Source organism: Rhopalosiphum padi, chromosome 3 (genome assembly GCF_020882245.1).
Source record: "Rhopalosiphum padi isolate XX-2018 chromosome 3, ASM2088224v1, whole genome shotgun sequence".
NCBI classification, from domain to species: domain Eukaryota; kingdom Metazoa; phylum Arthropoda; class Insecta; order Hemiptera; family Aphididae; genus Rhopalosiphum; species Rhopalosiphum padi.
Window position 1 is genome coordinate 22,920,297 of NC_083599.1, and position 20,998 is coordinate 22,941,294.

Sequence of the window (20,998 nt, forward strand, 5' to 3'; positions counted from 1 at the left end):
TTGAAGTATTAGGTTCAAATATGTATATTGTATGACTACAAGTATAATGACAGAATTTTTAAGTCTTATTTATTCGTCGATATTATTGTTATGTATTGGTGTCATTATAATCAGTCATTTTAAACATCAAAATAAACGAAATTTTATCAGAGACTTAAATTGATATCGTTTTACCTATTATGTCGATGATAATAAAAGTATAATAAAATAAAACTGATGTCGGTCGATTGCGTCTAATTCAATCTGATTGAATCTCATCGAGGTCATTGTTGTAAATTGCATACATAAAATAATTTTGAACAGAGACAGTCCATTAATTATTAATAAAAACTTAAATCATATCGTAACATCCTATTAACATTAATCGTTCTACCCAGAATCTAAAATAAATATATTTGTAAAATTGATTGTAATTAGGCATTTAATCTTAAATTACACAAATTTAAATAATTTAATTTAATACAGAACAAGATCTCTTTTATAAGTCAGTAGTTTTTAATGGACGTTTGATTTGATAATATGTTAAATATATGTAGGAATTATCAATAAGTTCTGTTTTTACATTTGTTTTATACGTGAAAAATTTAATTGTCATGTTCATAAAGTCTTAAAATATATTATCAATAGCGAACACAGCGGTCATCTCTACTTACACGAAGTAGTCATTGTAAAATAGGTATATTATATATCATCAATGCTATCAACGTGTTACATACTCAAGTCAAAAATATAAATATCAAAATAAATTATATAATATTCGATTAGGTATCAAATATTTTATCGTAAATTGTCATGCGAGATATATAGAATAATGTTGTCATAACCACAGTCCGCGAACTAGCGTACACAGTAAGTCAGTTGATTCCCGAGACCTACTTTATGTATTAATTGATTCCCGGGTCATTAAGAAGTATGTGTGATTTGATTCCCTAGTATTGTACATCAATAGACTGAGCTGTTAGAAGTGGTGCAGTTGGAAACATGTATTAAATACAGGGGCAACGGGACTATAAAATCCATGAAAAACCGAGAAAAACAAATTTTTTTGTAAGAAGTGATGTCACGACTCACGGTATACTGGTAATCTCATTACCAGATACCAGTTTTTAAAAACAATGTATTTTAAATTTTTACCTAACTACTAATTTTTTTTTAATATAATACAATACAATAAAAATAATAAATAAAATTTAAATGGTTTTCAAATTATGAAAAAACTAAAAATAACTACATTTTTGAGAAAACTGTTTGCCAGCCTCCTTGTCTCTTGGATTACGCTAATAGGCTAAATATTTGACTAGATATTGAAAAAAAATAATATAATGAGCCGGAAATCAACAACTCGTAAATACCTATTTGATAATAGAAAAATAATATAATGACCCGGGAAACAACTCAACGGTATCGACTATCGGTGTAGGTAAACAGGTAACCCGGGAATCAACTAGTACGCACTTCACATACCACTCGAATGATCTTAGTGCGATTAAATTTTTTGTCATTTACTGTTCCGTGCGACAAACGACCTACTCCAGAGTACCAGGGGCGCACGGGCACAGTCGCTATACTCGTTCGTCAGTTCCCGGATCGTCGGCGGCGGCGGCGCGGCGAGAGCGTCAGTGCTCATTACTCGTTCGCCGGGCATCGCGATCACAGCATGAGTCCCTGGTTACATATGATCGGATTATTCCAAAACAATACTTGCAAACCCGACGAACACTTGAAGGACGCTGTAGAGAGAAAATAACTGGTAAAAGACGATATAAATATAAAATAAACATAATAAGGTATATAACATTCGCCTCGCTCGAACATGATAAGATTAATTCGACGACAGTCTTTTAGTATAAATACATTCCACCAAGAGCGCCACAGTGATCAAAGCCCATGTTGACATGTTGTAATATTGTAATATTATCCAATACAATTACAATACATTACATGTATTTTATAAGAAATAAAGAAATTCGAGTTGATATATTATTAACTTTGTTATGTGTATTTTTTTTAAATTTCGTTTGATTTCTAATCATTAACTTTAAATTTATATAATTTTATATTTTTATATTAGTTATAGCATGTAACAAAATATTCTCTATTCTATAGAATCTATACTGTGATATTTATCCAGGTGTGACCTCGCATCTAACCTCTTCAATTGAGCCAATTAGATAAATATTGTAAATTTGTAAATATGTACACAATCATTTCATGACCGTGACCTACGAATCTATTCTTAAGGGGATCGGTGGTGGTATATATTTAAGGAGATAGGTATTGGCATTATTTAAAGTGTGTGCGTAGTAGATGATTATTAGTATGTTTACGTGTCTCGCACTACACGTCTACACAATATACTACCCGCTTTACTTATAATCTGCTGATTGACAAATAACTACATCGATGTGTTATAGCAATACACAATAATAATCATTACCTATATACGTATAAAATAACAATAAGCACGTAATGTTCTGCCTTCCACTTTTTATATTATGATTGTTCGCCGTCTATTCTACACAATTCTTTGTTCATCAACATTTTGTTATTATTTAACTTCACTGTTTTAATCTTTAATAATTTGATTATTTATTATACAAATACGAGTTTTCTAAGGTATATCGGATTAAATATTATAATAACACTGTAGGTATTCATTTTATTAAAAAAATATATTTATTAATTATATTATTGTTCCGGTTAGTTTATTCACTTACTGTATTTTTTATGCGATGTGTTTGCCAATTTACAATTGATGAAACATTCCCTCTATTTTTTTTTTCAATTTGAGTAATCTTGATTTTTTATTTCCCATTTTACCAGTTATTATTATTATATAAAAAAAAAATCACTTTATATAAACACAATCTAAGTAAAGAAATGTGTCTTACTATTTTACATTAGGGAAACAACTTATGTAGTGACGTGTTGGTGACTGGTGTGACTGATGTGAGGCGAAGCCCAAATGAACAAATTCAGAACAATATTTTATTTTATATTTCTTTATTTTAATTTTGTACCAAATTATCAATATACTAATATATATAAGATATTTATAATTGTATCGTACCTAGAATTAATAATATATTAATATTTCTAAGTAATCCGTCGCAGAGGACGGAAGGAACGCTTCCACACGCGGCTCGCGCCCGTACAAGTCACCGCCGCACCGTCTCGCGCGTGAACGATTCAGAACGTGTGTTTTATTTAACTAAAATTATGTACTTTTTAATCATCCTACCAATCGACCCAATTATGCGAAAATATTTCTGAAAACTGATTTGCATTCGTTATTATGTCTACTGGAGATCGGTCAGTCCACATTTTAAAAATTCTGATTTAAATTCTGAATAATTAACGTTTAGTTTTCAGAAATATTTTCGTATTATTAGGTCGATCGGTAGGATGGTCAAAAGATGGGTATGTTTTGATTAAAATAACTGTCCGTCACCGTCTACCGATCCCCTTAATATCTGATATTAAATAATCCAAAAACATTACGGCGAGATTCAGTCGTTTAGAGTCATTTTTAGTACCCGAAATTGTAAAATAATTATATAATTGTATTTCACTTTGTATATTTATAAAAATTAAACATGTAGAAAAACCGAGAGTAATAAAAAAAGGCGGGCAAGTGGGTATCGCTCGGGTATTGTTCGGATATCGCTCTGCTGTATAAAAGAGATGGAGAGTAGCCAGTAGATCACTGGTCACTATAATGGATGTGTTAAATTTGAATGCAATAACAGGTATCATTGTATACAAAAAACGATTCTGAATGTAGATGATTTGTCAGTCAATAATGATTAGTAGGATATATTATATTATTACCTATATTTAAATTGTAATATATCGTTATTTAAAAAAAATAAATTTCATACACTCATAAATTTTTTTCTACATTGACGCTAGAGTTTTTTTTTTTACTGTTAATTGAAGAAAAAGTTATGGAGAACCTTGTGTTGGGTTTTTTAACCTGAGATATAAATCACAAAAATTTTATGAATTTTCAATTAAAAAATCATTGCAATTTTTCGCGATTTTGACATATTTTGTACCTAAATATTTGAACTTTTAATGCTTATAAACAAAAATCGTTGTCACGATTTTTGATTTTTTTTACTACAACAAGAACAACTTATAATAAATCTTGTATTAAATTTTAAAGAATTTTTATCGAAGTTTCAAAAAAAAAAAATAAATATAATTATTACGCGATCGACCGATAATGTTAAAATTAATTTTTATAATGATCGACCTATATTTCTAGAATGATTGACCAATTGATTTATCACACACATTTTTACCAATATAAAAAAAATGTAGTTATCTCATCACATGTATATTAATTTTATTATACACAAGTAATATTTATATAATTTATATTATATTGTAGCCGTTACCATAAGTACATTATTATTTATTACATAATAAAATATTTAAAAAAAAAAATTTTAAATAGTAAAAATGGGAAGGAAGATGTATTTTTAAGTTTGACGGGACTCGGTTAGTATGTACCTTATAACAACCCAGGTTAGGTTCGGTACATAATTCATTATAAAAGGTTGTATACCTAATTCGTATGCAACCACTAGAAGTACACCTTTTTTCCACCAAACGTGTACCTTGCTCATTTCTACCAATAGGTAAATGTTTCCACCAAAATAAATTTTACGTTGCTCCATTCAATGTACCATTTTCTCCAATGATTACCTGAATAATGAACCTCACTCGATGTATGAGACAGGCCAATCAAGACACCTCCTTCGCTTACTCCATTTGAATATGTTGTTTCATCATATTACGATTTGCTTTTATTCTTATCCCGTATTTATATATATTATGTATATTATTGTATATATAATTGCTAATTGTAAATACCATTATTCAATATAACTATAGGTACTATAAATGGGCTCCGCCCGTCAATATTAAAAAACTAAAATAAAATAAAATATAAATACAAATTTAAAAAAAAATGTATTTATTAACGTGTGTAAATTATTAATACTGTTAGGGACCGCGACCAGTACGGTAAGTTTCAAAACAGACCTAGGACCTAGTCTAGGCCCTAGATCATAACACTTCCATGGTGAAAATTTCGGGTAATACAAACTTAGTTTGTACCTATACATTTTTATCTTTACATTTCATTAATTATTTATTTGTAGTAAAACTATTTTATTACATATTGTAACCTATGACCATTGACCACCTTAAACAAACTAAAAAAATATGGTTTTTTGAGAGTCTAATACAATTCCTATGATTGTAGTACTGAAATTATTCTTTGAAATGCAAAATTCAAAAAATTAGCTTCGAGGTGCACATTCTCGGTTATAGGACTACTTATGCCTATGTACCAAATTTCAGAACCATGATTGTAATGCTAGACTTGGCTGAGTTGGCTGTGGGTTGCTTTGATACACAAATATTGCCTTTTAGAATTTTAGATTATTGTTATATGAATAACATAATGGTATTTTCCTTGTAATAGCATAGAAGTGGTATCTTATGCGTATAGCTAATATAATAATTATCTCAATCCGACGACAAACATAAAGTAATCTGAGTAATTAATAATTGAGATTATATTATATAAAATAAATATAACTAATTCATTAATATAACGGGTCATAATTATGGCGTTCTTATTTGCTATTACAGTTGAACTTGAACAACATATTTTGTACTTTGAAGTTTTGAACGGCCATTACATCAAAATACAAAACCTAATAAACCTATGTATGTGTAGATATTATAATGTTTTAAAAGGAAAGTTGTTTTAGTTTCAATTTGGTTTTAGCGAGTCAGTTGATAATTTTTTCAAATTTCGTATTTCATTCGATGTACGCTGGCACGTTACAAAAAATAAATAAGCGAAATATAATATTAAAATTATAATATTTGGACATCTGAACGGCTACACAGTTTTATATACGATAGAAATACCTCCTAATTATTTAATATGATAATATATATATATCATATTATGCTAAATAAATGTATACAATAGTTATAGTATAAATGTATAATATAATCTATAAAATGTCGCTCGTAAATTGTTATCAATCCCACGTACGGTTAAAATAAAAATAAGAGAATGTAAGTTTATTGGTTAAATATGTAAAGACAAATATTTAATATATTATTTTATCGGTTTTATTTGTATTTGTATTGGTAAGCCTTATAATAATTAGTAGTCCAACGTTCAAACATAATATTATATTATTTTGTATAGCACGCATATAATAATATTAATGACTCATTATTATACGTTGATGGAATATGGTCGAAGAAAATTAAATAACGATTTTAAATAAAAACCGAAATAATAGTATAATAATGACACGGCCATTTGATTTAATGTGTTTTTGTACTAATTTGTTTGTGTACATAAAAATAAGAAATATCATTGATATAATTTCAAAAGTGACTAATGACTATAAAGTATACCGACTGCACAGAAATGTTGATTTTTAAAAATAACAGTATTTAAAATCTTTAGATGTGATTATTGGTTAATGATTAAATTAATTATGTAGTTATTGTAATATACATAATACTTTTAGTTTGGTCATATAGTAATTTATTAAAAGTATAGGAAATAGGGCAAGGGCGTATTTGATTTGTGACCATGAGGGGGGGGCGAAATTAATATTTCTTCTATACAAATTAAAAATAATTTACAGTTGATTTCCTAAATAGGCATAAAATTCTTATTATGTTTAGTATAATATCATTACGATTTACAATCTTTCTCAGACGGAACTTTTTTTAATTAAATTAATAATTAATGTATTATATAGAAAAAATTCGAGGCATAGGCGTAAATTGTGGGGACTTAGGGGAGCTTAGCCCCCTACATTTTTTTAATTTTTCAAGAAATTTAAGGTTATTCATTAGAGAAAGTTATAAAATGTAAAACGTAATTCCTAATCAGGATATCCGAGTTATGTGTTATGCAAATATTTAAGCTTACACGAATTTTATATTGTAAATTTGTAATAAAATTAAAATGATCGAGCTATACGTTAATCTTTTATAACGAAAACGATAAAAAGCTATGTGTATTATACGCCGTTAAATAAATAATTTTTAAGTTTTTATATAATAAAATTGTAAAATGTATGTTAATTTTTTTTAGAACTAAAACGATGGTCGATGAGAAGTGATAAGCTCTAATTCAATAGGCATACCTACTTATATATAGGGCTAAAAAGTGAAAAACAAGTTCAGTTTGGTGAAAAAATTGATTTTTAACGATTTTAAAATGAAAAACAGTTAGAACACGTACATTATTTTTCCTAACAAGACGAAAATACGTAAATCATAAACGTTTATTACATATAATTCAAAATTGAATTTTTACGTGAACTGTATTGTTTTAGTTTTGCATGGGCTTAAGTGTTTTTCTAATGACTTTCTTAACGAAAATCTATAATATTAGAGTAACCATTAATGCAAATTGTATGTTTTTTGAGAGTGGCGACCAGTGGGTGTGAGTGAGTGGTATCTGCAGGCTTTTATATACTGGTACATAAATATCACCTATGTGAAATATTGTGTAATATTTTATTATTTTTTGATTTTCCCATGAACCTATGAACATACTCCGAGACTGTGTAATGAATAATGAATAGCTGGACACTCGAACTCAGCTTCTGATTTACACTATTTGACATTAAAAAAAAAAAAAAACACAACACATGCACAACCGGGGCGTCGTAATCAATCCGCCGCAGTTGGACTGTGCAACCGTGTTCGATTTTCCGCGGAGAAGACCTCCCCACCCCTTCCATAATCGAAAAAACAAAAATTATGTTTTTCATTTTTGAATGATTATATTAAATATTTTATAATTTTATTTGTAGAAATGCACAGTATAATATAATATAATATAATATAATCAATACTATTTTATAGTATTAATAAAAAAACATTTTTAATATACTTACTAGTTACTACTATAGTTTATAATGCAATTTTGTATTTATTAATTATTGTGTATCTATTTCATACCTTTTTAGATTTTTCAACCTCCTCCCACCAACTATTTATAGAATTTCGGGTATGGGCCTGAACTAGACACTCAAACACAGGCTTTTGCCTATGCTATACGGCCATAATCAAGGGCACGCGAAATCCGTCGAGCAGGTAGTTACTCAAATAACGATATGGCGGTAGCTGTGGGCTGTGAGTACTGGACTGAGTCCAGTAGTTCAAGAACTGGTTATTATAACGCCATCTATGGTTCCGCATACGTCTCTAGGTTCGACGATCGTTATACTAAGAAGTAGCTGGCTATATTTCTACCTTGTAACGTTTGAGACGGAATGTCACATATATATACAACCAGACGTTCATTATCATCTTGGGGATCTGTTGTGTGACAAGCGTGTATGACTGGTTTGTATATAATAGCCTACAATCGGGTCTTCGGTCCTGAGTAGCGCTTACCCTGTAAAATAAAAAAAAATAAAAATGTATATTTGTAAAATAAATAATAAAATGTATATATGTATAATAAAAAATAAAATGTATATATGTAAAATAAAAAATAAAATGTATATATGTAAAAAAAAAAAAAAATGTATATATGTATAATAAATAATAAAATGTATAAATATAATTAAAAATTACCTGTCATTGCGTTTGTCACACAACAGATCTTCTTTTGCATTTTTTCACCTTGAAATTTTCAAATTAATCTTAATTAATTTTTTTCATTTGTACATGGTACCTTTTTTACAATAAAACCTGACTAAATACGTGTTGCTGGGTGAAAAAATATTATATATTACGAAAAATTACTCGAAAATCAAACAAATCGTCTAAATTATTGTGATGCAATATAATATATTTTTATAAACTCTTTACTATTTACTTCTATTGTGTATGAGTTGAACACAACATCATTTTTATATTGTTTTCAATATGTTTTAATTTATTCTTGTCTTATTATAGATAATTAATGCTGTCAAAAGTTTTGTATTAATTAATTAATCTGAATAATGTATAGGTACCAGATAGCAGCTATTTATCTTTTTGATACACCAATTTGGTTTTATAAAATAAAATTGTGTGTATTAATTTTGAGTCCAAATTATATTAGAATCTGATTTTTGTAAACACCATAAAATATTTTAAATAGAATTAATAAACATAATTTACTGAAATATAAAAATAAATAATTTATACAAATTGACTTCAAAATATAAATTTAAAAAATGTTCATTATTAAATCATTGCGTAAGAAATATTATTAATATACATTGTATATAATTTTAAAGATTTGCCGAATAAATAACCCAATAATAAAAATGATTGTGTTTCTACCTAATTATAACTGTGTAATACAAATTACAATGTTAATAAATAATAATTATTTTATATCTGATCGATATGACAGACAGATCGTGGCACCGGGCTCCGAATCGTTTTTCGTATAGGTATACAACAATTTATCATCGAATCCAAATTTAACAGTATTTATGGAGACATAAAAATTGTACGTATGCATGTTATAAATTGTATTATACTCAATGACATAATACTAATATAATACTCAGATTAATTTGCAAAATCTTACAAAATCTCATATGGGGTTATTTTTTCACGACGTTATTTTTTCGCGGTACCAATTTTAAAATAATATTAAAGTAATTTAAATAAGTATGCCTATTGTCTATTAATAATCCTAGGTAATTTTTGCCGAAAATATTGCATTTTAAAATGTAAATGTGTATATATTTATATACGTTATAAATTTTAATTATCCATGAATAATACTTTCAATTACAATAACATAAATCGTTATTATTTGTTAAAATATTAATTTAGTTTCATCCGAATTTGAACTTAAAATGCCTAAAAAAAAACTGAGATTGAATATTTTCAATATTTTTCTGTTACAACATTATAATATACATATTATGAGAAAACTGTTTTATAATATTCAATCTTAAGCAATAAAAATGGAAAATGTTATTAATTTTCAACTATATAATTATTTACATACTATGTTGATGATTTTTTCTACATTTTAACTTCAGATGTTTATAAATAAAAATCGACTCTATGTATATTTAATTAATTTAAATAGCTACAATAACAAAAAACGTTTAAGAAAGAACCTAGTATTAAATTTTACAGTTTTTTTCTTAAACTTTTTTTTTTGTTGTTTTTTCTGTTATTTTTGGATATTACTAAAAATGTTCTCTTTTGACCTCTCCCCCAAGTATATCAATTAGATACATATAGCTGTAATAGTCCTAATATTGCATAGAAATGTGACATGAATGCGCTGTTTTGTAACTTCTAAATAGATCTTGTATTTGATGTTTATTCAACAGTAAAATAGTTTTCTATTCACCCTTTGTTATTTAAATATAGCAACAATGTGGAGTGTTATAAAAATGTGAATGATACTTCATCACCTAACTTAATATCATATTTATAATACCAATCAACCTGGCGTTTGGCGTAGGTACCAGGTAGTACATCTCTTAGAAGTAAATAGGTATTAATTTATATTTTATAACTTCACATTACTTAAAAATAAGTCTATGTGAAAACTATAGCACCAATTTTTGCACACACCGTATCCATAGTATAGATTCTAATGATTCCATGCCTACTATATAATAACGTGAGTGGCGACTGGCGAGTGTTACAGACGTTACAGTATTTCAACTTATTTTTTAGTTGAAAAATAAAAATATTATTTATTAATTATTATAAGAAGTGTATATAGATAAGAATAGTATGTATACTTATACCTATTACTTGCCGTTTATACCGAATTATGCGATAGACTATAAAAAATATTTTCATCAAATTGTAGTTTCTACAATATATTTCGTGCAGTCGTTTGTAATTAAGATAAATATTCGTAAATGGTCGGTGTTGGTTATATTGGCGTCTATAATAAAATTATAGATAGGTATGTTGGTAAATCGTTATCTTCAATATTATATTATCGTTATATTAGCATTTATACTGCATTCAGACTAATAGCAGACTAATAGCTGATGATATAGGTATTTTTAGGTGCAAATGGTGCAATTATAGTTTTAATTGTCGTCTGCGCTGTCCGCAGTTTAACCCGATGAGTGCTAAGTATATATGTAAGTATTTATAATACCATTATCCGTACAAACTAATGTGTATTGACACTATACGTGGAATTTGGATTTTCGACTATCTATTGTAAAATAAGACGTCGGGTCACGCCCTGATGCGACCAGTTCAAATGAGGACGGCACCTCTGTAACAACACAACTGCAGTTCCGACCTCCGAATTTATTCGCACAGCTCCCTAGTATCGAGGCGTACGGATTCGTTGATTTTAACAGGACTTAATAGTGAGTACCAAATGGTTATTTACACAAATAAATAGCGATAAGTACAGGTATATCTGCAGTTGTAAACCAAAAATAGTTTACAGGATCACGGCAGTTATTAATTTTGTACAAAACACATCGTCAATATATTTTTGATTTTCGGATTTTTTTTCCCGGTAACCATAAAAATTTCATATACAAGTTGTTTGCTCTCTTTTTTACATATTTTATAATTGACGATTTAAAACTAAATACTTATGATATATTAAATAAAATGTAAAATTCATCTGTATAGGTATTAGGTAAAGGGTAAAGGTAATGATAATTATGGAAAGTAGATGTTTATTGTGATTGTATACCTACTAGGTATGTATTATGTATATTAATTTACTATATTAAGCGACATTTTGTTACTGAAGCAATAAAATAATTCAAATGACATTTTCGCTAAAAATTATCGTTGACTTATTTTATTGTGAATTAATATGATTTTTTTCAGTTAGAATTTATTTAACTTATTATTACATTATTAACTATGTTCATTTTAAAAATATACATCTAAAAACATAGACAAAAATATAATTGAGAAATTATACATGCGATTAGTCATAAGGATTTCTATATTTTTTTCTATTTAGTATTATAAATAACCATTGCAATTTGACGTTTTCTCCAAATTCCAAATATTATAACACAATATTTTATATTTTTTAAATATGATTTGATTTTTAAAATTTTTTTGAGCTATAATACGTTTTTAGTTAATTCATGTGTATGATATAATAATTTTCCGGTTTATTGACTGTTTATGTGTCTATTACATTTTAAATCAATCGATAATAATAATAAAATAAAAATGTTTATTAAATTAATAAAATAATGATAGATGGAATTTGATGCCGTAACTTATTTTATGCTAATTGTAAACTAACATGTTATCTATCCGATATAACTTCTAAAAATATTTTCGAATTTGTCATGAAGTTAACTTGCAAAGTAAATTGAGGTTTACTAAGAAACCGACCTAATACTTTACCGGTGTTTATACTTATATCTTTGTCTATAGAAATTAGAAATGATTGAAAGCGGTGATCGACGACCATTGAGGCGTAGTGGCACAAATCGTCGTCGACCATTGACGTTGCCCACTCATCTGTTGAGACAGATGGCCAGAAGAATATGCCAGAACTCGTCGGAATGGGTTGATGATACGAATCGAACACTTAAAAATGATTTGGAGATAAAGAGCCTAGAGTTAATGGTGGCCACGGCACCATTGAACCATATTCGGGCTAACTCCATGACCTGGGCGATATTTATGAGGGGTTTCGAGGTCGGGCGTTATTTAATGCAGATGGGTAGCGATTTGCCACGGACATCAGGACAGATAATACCATCATCGTTGGAAGTGGAACCATCATCGGCGGAGATGGTATCTCCAGTGACGGAGGAATATATAGCAGAGCCTGAAGAGATGGAAGTGGAACCATCATCGGCGGAGGTAGTACCGTCAGTGGAGGAGGCTGTGTAATTGGGAAAATATGTGATAGGTTAAATTAAATTATAATATTATTATTTTATGTTTGTTTTAATGATATATATATATATATATTTATTAATTATATTATTATATACATATTATCATAATAATTTTGATATTTTAACAATACATATTTAAGTATAAAAAAAAGAAATGCATACTTACATAAATTTAATTAAATTTGGTGTGTAAAAAAAATCGGTTTTTAAACGAAATTGTTATCGTTATACTATAGTATAGTTTTCTGTTGTTGTTTTGTCATTATTTTTCTAAATTAAGATTTAATTAAGTATCTTGTCTAAAAAGCTTAGCTATTTTATGTATAACTAAGCATCTTACATAACAAATGACTCATGTCTGATACAAAATTTTATTCAAGCAGTAACTTGATATAATATATTAAAAATGATATGCTTCTTTTAAATCATACTAGACAAAATATCAACATTTTTTTCAAAAAATTGTATTTCTAGACTCCTTTGAGTGCTCTCCTCCACGGAAATCTTTAGTAAAAGGAGAAAGATTTTTTCGTATTGAAAGGGAACATTTAAAAATAAAAAAATATAATGACTAATCTTTTGTTGTTTAACCATAAAGTTTACTAGAATGTTTTTGTAAGAATATTATAATAACAATTTAATAAGCAGTTTTTCTTTTTGAAGATTAACAAAAACGATATGTTACAATATTATATAATATATAGGGACCTAAAGTTACTTGCAATCACTACACAAATATTCAGTGTTGAAAAATATGGTTTCTTATTCTGTGGTACAGGAAATGGCATAAAAGGAAATAGTTTTTGAAAAATTATTTTCACAAATTGTTAATAGTCTTACGAGTTTTATTGGGCAGTCTATAAATCTAATAATATAACAATTATCAGCATAATTAAATACACTTTCAGCATAAATAACAATAAAAATAAAAATTCTAATATTAATTTTTTACAATAATCAGTATAAAAAAGAATAATATACAATTCTATCTATATTGTATAGAATAAGCTTTAGATTTTTTAAGATGCATTTAATTTTTACACAAGAAAAAATGTGAGAAATTTGTTGAATTGGTAACTAGATTAATTTAATTGGTTTTTACTTATCTACTGTAAAAAATCTTAACAGGTTTTAACATTTTCATTTACTTATTTTAAAATTGTTAAATTAACTTACTATGTTATGAAATTGAGTTTGTAAATAAGACTTGAGAATTAATAGATCTACTAACTTTTAATTTTGCATAGTATAATATTTGTAATTCAATGACACATCAACCAATGATATTTCTTTTAAAGATTATTATACATTGAAATATTTCGAATAAAATTGTGCTTCAAAATATGAAATTAAAAATGTATGTTATTCATAAAAGTAAAAATTAAAAAAATGTTTTATTTTAATTGAAAATAATGAAAAAAAAAATATCTTACAAACGTTAATAGATTTTTAAACAATGTGTAATTCATGATAAAACAATCACCTTATATAGTAAATAATTATTAAAATGTCTTATTATTTATTTACCTGTTCAATGGTCCAATCAGGACCTGCGCTGCCCCTTGTAAGCCACTTCATTTTTGTTTGTCCAGGGTTAACTAATTTTGCACTCTAATCTACCAGTCTTATATTTTTTTCTACTGTGTCTTTCTGTCTTGTAGTTGGCCTTCCAAGTGGACATTTTTTATTTACTTTTCCTATTAGGACTTTTTTTAATACATCTCCATCAGTTCTCTACAAATGTACCAGCCACTCTAGATAATTACATCTTATATAATACGTAAGTATATTAGGTTTTTTCATATAGGTCATATAGTTCTTTATTGTGTATTTTTTAGTATATTCCTAGGTTGTCATTATATGCCGATCCACATAATATAAGATTTGTTTGTTTAGATAAATATGTAGTCGGTAATGGACTTCCACTTTATAAAGCCACAATTGTGGCTTTCCTATGATGTCTTTAGCATATGATGTTATTCTTTCCAAAAGGAGTGTCAACAGTATCTTGTAACAAGTATCCAATAAGGAAATACCTTTGTAATTGTTTAGTGTTATCCTCTTCTATAAGTATTAGAGATAATATTGCTATGTTCCACTCTCTAGGTACAACTTTGTTTTCCCAAATTACCTTTATCATCTTCCAAATATCACTTTTAATTAATTCTCCTTCCTAAAAAAAAAATACAATTAATATACGAAAGTTTAAAAGTATAAAATAGTTTCCAGAGTTATGTTTGCTTTTTTTAAATGTTTTAAATGGTCTAATGCTAAATATTCAAAATTCTATTGTAGCATTAAGAGGCACTAGGCACATGTGTGTAATTACTAGTTGCTGAATATATGGCATAAGCTATATAGTATACATAAATATATATATATATATATCTACTATATAATATTATCAATAGTTTTTATTTGGATTTTTTCTTTAAAAAAAAAATGGATAGTTGATATTCACTTGATTCAAAAATATCATATTAAATAAAATCTAGAATTCTAAAATAATAGGTATATTAACCTATATAGTAGGTAAACTAACCTGGGCAAGAAATTAGCCTATAGAGTTTTAGAATTTCTAATGTTTGATTACAGCTACAGTTACTGTACGTTTTAAATAATTCAAATCAATAATTATATCTTCAACCAATGTTTGTACTAATTTATCACAAAAATAAAAAAATATACGACCAAACACTCAAAACCAATCCATATTTTGAGGGCCCACTGACTTACTCAGTAGCTCGCCAGACCAATTCAACCCTGGTATAGACACTTACATTTGTTTATTAATACATAATTGTGATCAGCTATTCTGATGAGCAGTGGTTATGAAGTATGGCTTTCATGTCTAAATAATGATTTTTTTCAAACTAATTTTAGTGAATTGGAAATAAAATCTTGAACTGTTGATTTAATTGTGATTAACATGTCAAATGCTTCAGAAAATACAATACCATCGGTAGGTATATGTTATAATTAAGTGAATTTATATTGATCATATTTTATGGACTATTAAAAATGGTTCTCATAACTTGATATCTTTATAAATGTTGTTTTAACAATTAGGAATTAATATAATACTAAAGAAAAAGAATTCTCTCAAAAGATATTTAAGTTTAATTTGTATGTAGTATTAACAGAAAGTAAAATTAATAATTTCAACAAACTTAAAAAATGGCATATCTAAGTATATAAATGTGAAATGAAATTACTTATCAGATTTTCTTGATTTTTTTTTTAAACAAAAGAGTATATCACGGAGAAGGTTTCTATAGCATTTGTCTAAGTTAATAAACAATTAAGTTATCTATTGATTAAGAAAACGTGTATTGTATTGTATACATTTTGTATGGGCAACAAAGTGCACAGATACAGCTAGTAAATATATATTATATATTTATTAATTTTAAGGCAAACAACTTAAATAAATATAATAAATGCTCAAACTATTGACATGCAAAAATGTTGCTGCCTGTTATTATTGACTACTTATAAAGTATAATCTTTGTAGAAATTCATGTATCAAATTCACTTAAGAGGACTTTATACCCGCATGTATTGAACGATGTGTTGTCTCTGTCTTACATACATAAAATATGGAAAATTTGCATTCAGCAGAACAAATTTTATGATATTAGCTTTAGTATTAGAGTAAATTTACCTATTATCAAATTTAAAGGTAACAGTATTATCTAGGAAATGTTATATGCTTTTATTGGTATTATCATTTTAAAAAAGTGAGTTATGAACATTTTAAAGTTGTAATATTTTACATAGCTATAACTCACTTTAAAATGATAATTTCAATAAAAGCATATGACATTTCCTAATAAGATAATATTCTTAGATAATATTCTTACCTTTAAATTTTATGATAGGTAAATTTACTCTAATATTAAAGCTAACATCACGAAATGTTTTCTGCTGAACACAAATTTGTTATAGGTTAGTAAGACAGGAGACAACACATGCGGGTATAACGTCCTCTTAAGCGTACAAAATTTTACTAATTTTGTTAACAACACAAATAAGACAATTTTCCTTAAAGATTATCAGATTAAAATATAAATATGATTAAATACTCTTCATTATTTTATAGGCTGCCTGGATAAGATTTTTTTCTATACTTTTTTTTTCTATAAGGTTTTAAAAAAAGATTGAAAAATACATTAAGTGATTCATATTTGGAAGATTTCATACTCATGGCAGTAGAAAAAATTATTTTAAACAAAACAGACATAGAAATTATTGAAAAATTAAAAAATAAAAGTACATTATTAAACAAATAAGCAATAATGTAAAATACATCAAACTGTATTGTCGTTTAATAAGATTTTTTAAATTTGCTTTTCTAGAACTATAGATAATTTAAGGTAATCTAAAATATTTTCAATCACAGAGTTATTTGAAGATTCTACTGTATTATCGGATAATGGTATACATTTTTGTACATAAAAAAAATATATAATATCATACTTAAATAAAAGATTGCATTTCAAATTTTTTTGTCTCAAATTGATCACAATATTTAAATTGCCATTGCATTATATGTCTTATATACTATAAAATTAAAAAATAAGTAATCAAGTTATTTTTTTCAAAGTAAAAATATTTAATATATTATATAAAAACAATAATTGAAAATCTAAAAAAATAATTAATTTTAAATCAAAATCATATAATTTATTTTGAGTATTAATATAATTGTATTCATTTAAATAGTATTAAAAAAAATTATAGATAGATCTACAACTTGTAAACATACAATATATGTTGGGCAGTGGCGTACACAGGGGGGATGTGTCAGGGAGATATGACACCCCCCTTAAAAATAAGTATCTGTTCAAATTATGAAACAAGGACAGAAAAAAAAAGGTCAATTTGTGCATATAATTATGAATTATGATATGATGATATGACACCCCCCCCTTAAAAAAAATCCTGCGTACGCCACTGATGTTGGGTGTAGTATGATATATATCATATATATATTCAATGGTCAAAAGTAACAGCAAAACTAGCTGTCTCTCTGATACACATGCAAATAAAAATACAAACCAAAATAATTCATTGCCAGCAAACTTTCAACTGGATCTTTTCGTCAAAAATTTTTTCCACATTTCGTATAACTACATACATGTTGACCGTAATCTAATAGATATTATCTTCAACATATCCAACACTCTTAACATACAGTTTATCTAAAGAAAAAATTACTGTTTAGAATAGATATATCTATATAAGTAAATTAAATATAATTAAAACAAAACTAATTAACTGGGCAACTCTATTTTTAAAATTATTTTTCTCCAAAAAAATGTATTTTTGTATAATGAATACAATGATACGGTTTTAGGTTTTAATGTTATAGCTATTTCGAGGTTTTCATTTTTACCTAACTTGACTTAAAGGTGTATATAGATCCAGCAGGGTTCTAACTATTTAAATTGAAAACATTTCTTGATGGAAAACCACGTTGTGTAGGTAGGTCTGTAAAACATTATAAAAGATATACTTCAAATGGCTGTAACGCCTGTAACATTAAAAGTTGGTTATTGCAAAATTCTGATATAACCATCGTTTTTAGAATACAAAAGTACATTTGGTTGCAGAAAAAAAATAATGAATAAAAGGAATTTTCAGGTAAAATAGTTTTATACTACCTACATACACACATAACCATTTACACTCGTTTGAGTTTAATTAATACATTTCTAATGGTATCAACGATAAGTACATACCGCTGAAATTATTTTTGAGCATATTCTGAAACCTTGACTAATTTGACAGCATTTGTCATTAAATAAGTTTGATAGGTATTTGCTTCACTGAGTTTCATTCCATCACGGGCAGTTTTTAACGTGTTAAAATGTTACTAAAAGTTTTCAAACTCAGTAGATATAATATAAAATATGATAATGAATAATGATACCGATGACCGGTATACCTACGACGTAATCCGTTTCACGACATGAAATTCGTACGCTGGCTAACGATAAGGCCTAAAATTAAAATTTATATTCATATCATCGCGACTAAATAAAAACGATAATAATATTATGCACATTGATTCCTACAAGGCTACAAAATATTCAAATTCAATGGTGATGAATGATGATTTTGAGTGGTTTGATTTTTGATTTGAATTTCATGATATTATTACGACACTCAATCATATCTATTATCCACGACTTGTCTTAAATTAAACCGCGATCCCAACAGCGGCCTGCGTCTTACAAAGACGTATGGATATCACAAGTTTGTAGTATTGGTTCGTGAATATACGTCATAATATAACAAGTAACAACATTATTATATATTTTTCATCTAATTAATAATAATAATAATAATAATAATCGAACGTGCGCCGTTATGCGTTATCAATGTCATCACTTATCAACAAGTCGATTAATACCGATATTAATGAAACGATCCTGTTGCATCCGCGCAACATTATTCTATCGTGTTTTAGTATTTTAAGAATGTAATTGTCCGTGATTTCGATTTTGAATGTCGTTTTAACTTTTAAGTATTTATCGAAACGACGAGACTCGCGATGAATACTACTATAATATATACCGTAGTAGAACATGGCATAATACATTAATACCTATGATTTCCCCGTAATTATTGGACGAGTTGACATTTTGTTGACGTTTTTATAAATTCGTACTGATAACCACAATGTATAGAGAATCCAAGGTTTATAGATAGGTTTATAGAAGTAAACGAAGGTCGATGCATCGTGTAAATAACATAAAGTCATCTGGTTCTCATAGATGGCAGCACAAAATCTATATTGGGTACTTCACCAGTCACCACTCGAACGGATAAAATACAAGATATTCACAGGTACCTGTTGGAGGGAAAATCGTATAATATTATGCCTTGTATACGAGATGGGAATTTGGAATTTGTTATGGCTCGTTAAAGTGATCAAATTCTTTTAGATCGGCTGGCCATCGAGAAGAAAACATTGTTTTAAAAGGTAAGCAACTTTTATTTTTGAAAAAATGAAGTATACATCCGGTCAACAATATTAAATGAGCCAAGAGAAAATTATTATTATTATTAATTATTATTATTATTGTGACGTAAAAACTTGGAATGCGTAGGTACTGTGCTAGTTATTACCAAAGCATATACGCGTATCAAAACTAGTAACTACGATGTTGCAAGTTTTTCCTGTACGGCTGTACGACCTCGCGTTTATAAACAAAAATGTATATATTTTGCTTTCCAAAAAATCTTAAATTTTAAGATTTAAAATTTAAGAAAATAGTCCGGTTCAAAAACTTGTTTGTGATTCGGTGGATCATGTCGAGCCGACTAAATTCGAATTTTTGAACGAGACATTCGTCATCACCGTTTAATTGTTTAATATAATTATTAGTTGTGGTTGCCAGACGCGATCACAAACGAAGCACAAACGATTTGTATATATGATTTGTGTTTATCGCTCGGGTCGTAATTCCAATGTGATCCATAACGAAGAAAACAGGAAATTGCGATCTAGATCTATTTCGTTAGGCGATCCGAATCATTTCGTTTACTATTTTAAATGTTGACTCGTTAAATGTACAAATGGCTAGTTCGCGAACGACACATTAATACCGCCACCGTCACTATGCAAACGTCTTGAACGCTTTTTTTGGACAGGTGATAGGAAAATGTATAAAAACCACAGATTCTCGTCGTTGGTCTAACGAAAATCAAAATATTATAATATTATTCATTTCACCCTGACAAATATCGTACGAAATAACTTACGCCGCACTTAAGATGGTGTATAATTTTATACTCGTTTACAAACTATTTTTTAATAATTGATTTAAAAATTTTAAATTAAAATATATCTATCGTAAAACCATGTAATGCCTATTATAATATGATCATATGGTGTCGTGGATAGGTGATTAATATCGTAGGTCACAATTTATAGTAAAATCACTAATCAATATCTTGTATTAGTTTATAGGTATCGTGTACCTATACAGCTATACATAGCACAATCTACGAATCTACCTATAACTTATGGATAAAACTAGATATATAATAGTATAAAACGTAGTATGTACACAATAAATTATACACACGTACCTACCTATCGC

General features: G+C 27.5%; 1 protein-coding gene, 1 long non-coding RNA gene and 1 other non-coding gene across 3 annotated transcripts; 1 reads left to right on the plus strand and 2 right to left on the minus strand.

Moving 5' to 3' along the window:
• The first annotated feature begins 11,198 nt into the window (after window positions 1-11,198).
• LOC132924914 (uncharacterized) lies at window positions 11,199-12,876 on the plus strand. The gene is made up of 2 exons (XM_060989354.1): window positions 11,199-11,366; window positions 12,412-12,876. The coding sequence occupies exon 2, from the start codon at window positions 12,421-12,423 to the stop codon at window positions 12,874-12,876; it is 456 nt and encodes a 151-aa protein (XP_060845337.1). The 5' UTR covers window positions 11,199-11,366; window positions 12,412-12,420.
• A 442-nt stretch (window positions 12,877-13,318) lies between these two features.
• On the minus strand, window positions 13,319-13,438 carry LOC132928123 (U5 spliceosomal RNA). The gene has a single exon (XR_009661995.1). It is a non-coding gene; the product is annotated as a U5 spliceosomal RNA (small nuclear RNA).
• An 849-nt stretch (window positions 13,439-14,287) lies between these two features.
• On the minus strand, window positions 14,288-18,829 carry LOC132927879 (uncharacterized). Its single transcript, XR_009661876.1, has 3 exons — window positions 18,629-18,829; window positions 17,946-18,088; window positions 14,288-15,057 (listed from the first exon to the last, which is right to left on the minus strand). It is a non-coding gene; the product is annotated as an uncharacterized LOC132927879 (long non-coding RNA).
• Between the last annotated feature and the right edge of the window lie 2,169 nt (window positions 18,830-20,998).